Here is an 8,145-nt window from a genome sequence, read left to right as displayed (position 1 = left end):
ATCCCTGACTGCTGATTAGACCACAGCGACACAGCAGCTCTTTAAATAAACACTCGCTCTCTCTTTCTCCCCGTCTCTCTCTCGCTCCCCCTCTCTCACTCTCTCCTTCTCCCCTCTCCCTCTCTCCACATGCTCCATCACTTATCAGAGGAGCTCCAACCCCAAAGACCCTCAGAGTGCTACACACCGTTAACAGAGGGAACGAGAGAAGAGATGTGGGTGCTTTGCAAGCACTGGGTATAGTAGTTAAAAGGGAGATAGAGGGAGGGGAGTGAGTGGAAGGGGCACAAGCACTCAATGTAGTAGTTAAGAAAGGGAGGGGGAAAGAGGGAGTGAGAGCGGGAGAGAAAGGCATCCCTCTAATTCCTCAAGAGGGGCTCTTCTATCAAACAGAGAAAGAGTGAGAATAGGAGAAGAGGAGGGGCGGACTGACGGTGGGAGGTACAGAAGTTTGGGATAATTCTAAGGAGCTGAGACCCAAAACGTTGAGGCTGGAGTAGTCAACTGCAGTCAGGGAGAGAACAACGGATGAAAAAACAAAGCACACTGACTTATCCCTGACGGACCGACGACGAGTGGAAACAGCAGGAGATCACCACTACGGCTACAGAAGGCCAACATATCAGCATGCCACTACAAAACAAGCTGGTCCCAACTTCATTGACAAGAGTGTGAAGGAATCTGAACTGATGCATGAAGGACTAGAAGCGTGAGAACCGCAAGGGGAGATTTGAGAAAAGACGGGAGAGAGAGAGAGAGAAGTTGTTAACGTTTGTGAACATTGTCCACCTGCTATACGTGGTTAAGAGGAGAGAGAGTTTCAGTGTAACTTCCAAGAAGAGAAGAGAACCGCAAGGATCAGAGAGAGGCTCTACCCGGCTCCACGCAATGTGAGTGAGAAACCAGCCACAGAGAAGGTTGAATTAACTAAAACATTATTTTCAGATGATTTCTAATCTAATATCTATGAAAGAACGTTCACAAAAGCATTTTAAAATGACAATTCTGGTTCTCATCACTGATAATTAAATGCGTAGATCACGTTTCAGACAGGCGTCACATGTATGCAACTGCCAGCCAAAAGACAATAGAATAATAGAACAAAAGAGCTTCTCCTGAATGTTCTAGATGAGAATGTCAGAATATTTGAAGGACCAGCTTGAATGTAGTTCAGTGCTCTATCAGTGACCACAAGCTAGAGAGGAAGCTCATTTGAAGATACCGTAGGTAATTCAATCATTTCTATAGCGTTAAGATCAAGTGTCTCCATGGTTATGAAAAACAATCAACGCCTCATGAAATGGAAAAAAGCAAGCCAAGTACATTGTGTAAAACAGATGGCCAAGGGTAGGCCAAGTAACGGCCAAGTGTAGGCCAAGTAACGACCAAGTGTAGGCCAAGTAACGGCCAAGTGTAGGCCAAGTAACGGCCAAGTGTAGGCCAAGTAACGGCCAAGTGTAGGGCCAAGTAACGGCCAAGTGTAGGGCCAAGTAACGGCCAAGTGTAGGCCAAGTAACGGCCAAGTGTAGGCCAAGTAACGACCAAGTGTAGGCCAAGTAACGGCCAAGGGTAGGCCAAGTAACGGCCAAGTGTAGGCCAAGTAACGACCAAGTGTAGGCCAAGTAACGGCCAAGTAACGGCCAAGTAACGGCCAAGGGTAGGCCAAGTAACGGCCAAGGGTAGGCCAAGTAACGACCAAGGGTAGGCCAAGTAACGGCCAAGTGTAGGCCAAGTAACGGCCAAGGGTAGGCCAAGTAACGACCAAGGGTAGGCCAAGTAACGGCCAAGTGTAGGCCAAGTAACGACCAAGGGTAGGCCAAGTAACGACCAAGGGTAGGCCAAGTAACGGCCAAGTGTAGGCCAAGTAACGACCAAGGGTAGGCCAAGTAACGACCAAGTGTAGGCCAAGTAACGGCCAAGTAACGGCCAAGTAACGGCCAAGGGTAGGCCAAGTAACGACCAAGGGTAGGCCAAGTAACGACCAAGTGTAGGCCAAGTAACGGCCAAGTGTAGGCCAAGTAACGGCCAAGGGTAGGCCAAGTAACGACCAAGGGTAGGCCAAGTAACGACCAAGTGTAGGCCAAGTAACGGCCAAGTGTAGGGCCTTAGGTCACAATGAGTGAGCTAGTTGGACTCTTCCTGCACCCCCGACCTTAGACCTGAACGACAACACTTCACTAACAATGGGAGGTTGACGCAGAACACTGTTGAGGTAACGACGTCCAGCAGGGACACATCTCAAGTGGACCTCTTCCGTAGCGTGGTTGGGGTCAGGGTTAGCGGTCGGATGAGGTATGCGGGTGATGTGTGTTTGTCGGGTAAAAGTAAGAAGGGGTGGTTAAAAGAAGATGAGTACCCACGTATACCCCTATGTCTATGGCCAGGAGTTTATCATGGTCAGGAAAAACTCATTCAGATTCTGAGTGTTTATTAGTCACGTGTACAGGGTTGCAGGTGTGATGGCAGGGTACAGTGTTTAATAGTCACGTGTACAGGGTTACAGGTGTGATGGCAGGGTACAGTGTTTAATAGTCATGTGTACAGGGTTTCAGGTGTGATGGCAGGGTTCAGTGTTAATAGTCACGTGTACAGGGTTGCAGGTGTGATTGCAGGGTACAGTGAAAATCTTAGGCTTCGGAGCTCCAACATGCAGGACTAGTGAAATAAAATGATGAAAATGGTAATAAAAAAACTATAGAAATAGCACTATATACATAATAACAACTGTGGCAGTGATGAATAAATAAATGTCCATTGGGGTGGAAGCAGATTAAAGACTATTGAGGGGGTGGGGTGGAATGATCATAGGGGGAGCAGCAGCATGATCATGGCCCTACCAATACCTAATATGTGGGTGGTTTTGTATCCTGCACCTGTGGAAGTGCTAGATGTGCCAGTACTAAAAGTCCTAAGGGGAGGAAGAAGAACAATTCCCATACAAACACTGCTTAATTCTCTTGAGTGTACTTACATACCACCAAAACGTTTGTGGGTATTCTTCTCTTTGCTATAGCATTCGTTTTACCCTGCACTTGTGGAATATTGCTCAATACACTTTTACACAACTTCTGAACTAACATTGTTAAGTTCTAGACCTTGGCCTTTCTGGTCTGTCCTGATAGATTTATCACTTTGGTGCAGAGCGGTACAGAGCGGTGCTGAGGGCAGGGGTATTTCTGGGAGGAAGGCTGGCAACTGACCCTGGTCCATTGTTCAGGCCGGTTTGGGCAACGCTTAGTAAGGGGGGGGGGTTGCTATCCTGTCACTGTTAATGGGACATGTCAGTTATGAGTTGTTACTTATCGCTGATTCAGGGAAACTTTCAACTTGGTCTGTGCTGATTTGGAGTTGTTTTTACCATACTGGAAAAATCACTTTTACAGTGTCTTGAACATAAGGCCATGACTTGACTTGTACGTTTTCTATTTCTGACAAGACATGAACTGCAGTCTTCAACCAGTGCCAAGATAAACAAATGCATTCAGGCACGTGCACAAGCATACACAGATGCACGCACGCACGCACACACACACACACACACACACACACACGTGTATGCACACACGCATCCTTTGATTCTGTCTCTTACCCTTCATCTTCATCTTATCCATCATCATCCTCTGTGCACCCTCGCCTGGCAATTAGGTTCCTTTCCTCTGGGCCAATCAGATTTCAGATAACTATCCTGTTCTGATAGAAGATATAAGAGTTGATAGATTACGCCGTGCAGCCTGCCTTCCTCTTCCTCTAACAGATAAAGTCCTCTAACCTCCCTGTGAACTCCCTGGTTCATTCTACATTTGAAGACTGAACCTCAGCTATGATATGTCTACGGACCAAGTTTGCGATAGACATGAGTTTGAGACAGGGAGAGACTTCTGTTGCACAAATTGGCTATCAAAAAGCATGACACTGTCACTATAAAGATCCACTCAGGAAAAGCCAAACCGTTTCACATTCACATATGCTTGGAACAGTATTTCCACATCCGAGAAGTAGGGACCATTTTTGCTTTCGCAAACCTGGCTAAACTCTGCCCCTTCTTCCTCTCTCTCTCTCCCCTCCTACCCAGTTGACCATGAGTATGAGCGGCACATTGGAGAAGGGGGCTCACCACCAGGCCCTTGACCTCTCTGAGGAGCTCTCCCCCCACATGCACCCCCACCATCACCCCCACCACCAGCACCACCACCACCTCCAGCACTCCAACTCCCTGGCCTCCACCGCCCCCGTGGGGACACCCTCCGGCGTGGTGGTGCCTCCCCCGTACTTTGCAGCCGAGAGCGGGGGAGGAGGGAGTGACGCTCCCCTGGAGCTGAGGGGCTCTCTGGACTGCTGGGCGTGCTCGGTGCTGGTGACGGCCCAGAACCTGGTCATAGCGGGGATCAACGCCTGCCTGGCCGGACTGGTGTTCGGACTCATCCTCACCCCGGCTATAGTGATGGTGGTGTTTGGGTTCCTGTGTCATTCTACGGTAAGGAGGGAAAGCGGTGGGGTGTGTCTTCTTCTTCTCCTTCTTCTTCTCCTTCTTCTAGTATTCAGGCAGAGAGTTGTCACGCTCTCTAATGAATAACCTGAGGGAAAATTCAGAGGAAAGGTTACTCCATCTTCCAAAGTTCCTGAGTGTCATTTCAATTTCACATTCATAACTCATCTACTGTATGTGTCTGAGTGAAGGTGTGTTTGCTAACACACTCATAACATTAGGGCCTTCGGGAGGTATCGTCACGAGAAGCTAACTAGATAATAGATCAGAATCATATTAAATAATTGTATGGTATACAGAGTAGTCATTAAGGCTGACATTTCAGGAGGGACTAACTGTGAATCCTAAAACTCATAACTAAACTTTCACCACCCAGCATGAGTTTGGAATATTTTAGCAGAAGATGAGGGTGGAGTTTGGCCCTCTGTGATGAGTTTCATAAGCAGATCAGCCAGAGAGTTTCTCAGTATTTCTCAGATGTTTAAGAACATGGACTGTGTTCCAAATGGCACCCTGTTCCCTTTATAGTGCACTACTTTTGACCAGGGACCATAGAGCTCTGGTAAAAGTACTGCTCTATATAGGGAATATGGAGCTATTTTGGAGAGAATTTTTGAGAATCCGACTGGACAGGTCAGGAGTCAAGGGAAAGACTTTAAAGAATAGAGGGAGGTAGGGATTAGCTTGCCTAGCTGGTCCCATATCTATATGCTTTAACTAACTCCTACAAATCTAGGACAAGGCTATGTCGAAGAATGCTTTAAACACACACTCACATATTCACAGCCAAAATAGGAAAACATTAAGTGCGAAATGAATTTAGCACACTTGAGCTCACACACAGACAGACGCATGCATTAGCACATGTGTGAGCACACGTTGTGTTTAGCAGCAGCAGCTCGCAGGCCTCAGTGACACACACACACACACACACACACACACACACACACACACACACACCTTTGACCCCAGTTAGCCCCACCTTACTAATGACTCTGTGTGTGTGTGTGTGTGTGTGTGTGTGTGTGTGTGTGTGTGTGTGTGTGTGTGTGTGTGTGTGTGTGTGTGTGTGTGTGTGTGTGTGTGTTACAGGATTCCCCTCCCCTCTAACCAATTAGGAACCTTGTGGCACCAGATTAAGGAGGGATTAGGGTGGAGAGGGAGAGAGAGGGAGGATTGAAACAAAGGAGAGAGGTGGATGAGAAAGAAAGGAAGGAAGGAAGGAATGTTAAAGCTAGCTAAACAAGTTATCCTGATCTCGCAGTTCGTTGTCACAAAATATTGAATTACACAAACTCTGAAAAACATTCACCAACAATTTTGAAAAAGGGGAAGGGAATATCTTCACTATTTTTATTTTATTTTTATTGAACCTTTATTTAACTAGGCAAGTCAGTTAAGAATTTAAGAACAAATTCTTATGTACAATGACTGCCTACCCTACTAAGCAGCTGCATTAAACTACATTAACTTTAACTGGCATGATACAGTTGCATGATTTCAGAGCTAGACACCCCAATAAGAGCTATGAATATCAAATATTTTCAGAAGGTTGGCTGTGGGACATAAACCCCCTGGCCTCAGAAAGTAGAAATAAGCATGGACATACTGTAGTGTTATCTGTTCACCTCCCAACCTGTTTCCCGCCATCCCTCCCCCCTCACCCCTCTGTGCCTCTCCTCTCCCTCCCTTTCTCCCTCCATCCCCCTCCACTTGCGTATTCTGTTCTTACCACATAGAGATAAGGAAGGGTGACAGCCCCTCCATTTTCCCTCCAGTGCATTCCTCACATTCTCCATTCTCTGCTACCACTTCTACCACTTCTCCCTCACACTAACAACATCACATACCACACCAGCAGGCGGACATTTTAATTCTAAAGATCCATAGATATTATTGTGATGTTTCACAGCTGTGATATAAGAATGGCAATTCATCACATTTCATCTATGGAAGGGCCCCTCCTTCTTCGTGTGTGTGTGTGTGTGTCAGACTGCGATCTGCTCTGTGTCTGTCCTGACCTCCGACACACATTCCAACAGGGGCACGTCATCGTCTCCCTGCATCTCCTCCTCTCCTCTCCTCCATCTGTCTATCCCCGCATTCGTCTCTGACTCCTCCATCCTTCACTTCTCTTGAACATGGGTGCTGAAACCAATAACTCTCTCCATCTGTTCTGACAAGACTCCAACAGAAAGCTTGATTCATCAGCTTGTCAGAAACTATAGCAACATTTGAGATCAATACATTTCTGTTGCATTGACATTGCATTATTGTCATTATACAGTCATAAGAACATTATGTCAATCTCTTCGTTGTTGGTGCAACACATTCTTCTGGTCATGTGAAAAACAGCAATATAATCAACTAGAAAAACCAACCCTCTCCTCTCCTCCCCTGCCCCCTCTCCTCTCCCCAGGTGCGCCCTCAGGGGACGACCCGCTACTGTTCAGACCTGCTGAGCGACGGGGGCTGTGTGGCCCTCCTAGTGGTCGGGTTCCTCCTGGTCACCCCCCTCCTGGTACTGGCTCTGGCTGCCTACTGCCGCCTGGCTCGTCACCTCCAGTTGGGGCTCTGTTTCATACCGTACTCCAGGGCCGTCTACAAGAACCTGCCCGCTACAAAACACCATGGCCTGGGAGGGGGCTGCTGTGGAGGCAGCAGGTCTGGAGGGGAGGGAGGCGGGAAGGGAAAGGTCTGGGTGTGAAGGGGGAGAAAGGGGAGGGATTGAGGTTGGAGAAAGGGTGCAAGGAGGAGAGAGAGAGGGAGGATGGAGGGAAAGAGAGAGGAAGAGGCAGAAAGAGAGAAAGACAAGGGGGTAAGAAAGAGAGAGAGGGAGAAAGGAGGGAGGGAGAGTGAGGGGGAGGAAGGGCGAGCCAAGATTAGAGGAGATGGGATGAGAGGAGGGAGATGGGATGAGAGGGAGGAAATGAAAGGAGGGAAGAATTACATTAGAGAAGGGAGGAGGAGAAAGAGGACAAAAACTACAGCAGCCAAACTAATATCTCTACAGAATAGGCACCATAGTTTAAAGAAGAAAGTGAACCATTCCTCTGGCCTGAGTTCAACCGAAGTAACCTCCCTCACACCACCATGTTATCTGCTATCCCTTTAATGTAAAAGTTGCCTTTAAACCATTGATATATTGTGTTCGAAAATGTTATAGCAGACGAAAAAGGAGCAGGGATTTTTACACTGTTCTAGAAGTAGAGGCAATAAATCAACAGCAAGCATCTCAATCACACCGCAGACTACGTTTAGCTTATGCAGTGAAACACTGGGCATTAATGAAGAATATATCACTGCCATGTGTCCACATTTCATAAAACATTTGAGTGATTTAGCAGGAAGCTCTTTCCAGAGCAACTGGGGTTAAGTGCCTTGCTCAAAGGTACATAGACACATGTTTCACCTATTAAACACTCTGGGATTTAAACCAGCAACCTTTTACTTACCTGCCCAACGCTCTTAACCACTAGGCTACCTACACCTCTTTAAGATATCAATAACATTGATTCAAGACAATGTCTTTAAGCATTTATACACCATGAAGGACATTTTGTGTTTAGCATAGTTTGTACATTTAATTTACTAAGGTTTATGACTACTACTGTTTCTTGTACATTTCCTTTTTTCAAATATAGCCTATTTGGAATCAA

The 8,145-nt window shown here is 46.8% G+C and overlaps 1 protein-coding gene across 1 annotated transcript; it reads left to right on the top strand.

The window, feature by feature from the left end:
• The first annotated feature begins 474 nt into the window (after nucleotides 1-474).
• On the top strand, nucleotides 475-8,145 carry LOC139417138 (transmembrane protein 88-like). Its single transcript, XM_071166383.1, has 3 exons — nucleotides 475-890; nucleotides 4,073-4,474; nucleotides 6,906-8,145. Exons 2-3 carry the CDS (start codon nucleotides 4,079-4,081, stop codon nucleotides 7,191-7,193), a joined length of 684 nt encoding a protein of 227 aa, XP_071022484.1. The 5' UTR covers nucleotides 475-890; nucleotides 4,073-4,078; the 3' UTR covers nucleotides 7,194-8,145.

Source organism: Oncorhynchus clarkii, chromosome 9, assembly GCF_045791955.1.
Source record: "Oncorhynchus clarkii lewisi isolate Uvic-CL-2024 chromosome 9, UVic_Ocla_1.0, whole genome shotgun sequence".
NCBI classification, from domain to species: Eukaryota; Metazoa; Chordata; class Actinopteri; order Salmoniformes; family Salmonidae; genus Oncorhynchus; species Oncorhynchus clarkii.
Note: the sequence above shows the minus strand (reverse complement) of the source record. Positions and strands in the feature narration are given on the sequence as shown.

Bases quoted from the DNA above. Each gene is read 5' to 3' on its own strand.
- LOC139417138 (XM_071166383.1), top strand. From the start codon at position 4,079: ATGAGTATGAGCGGCACATTGGAGAAGGGGGCTCACCACCAGGCCCTT. The intron at 4,475-6,905 runs GTAAGGAGGGAA...TCCTCTCCCCAG, and splicing joins GGTTCCTGTGTCATTCTACG to GTGCGCCCTCAGGGGACGAC.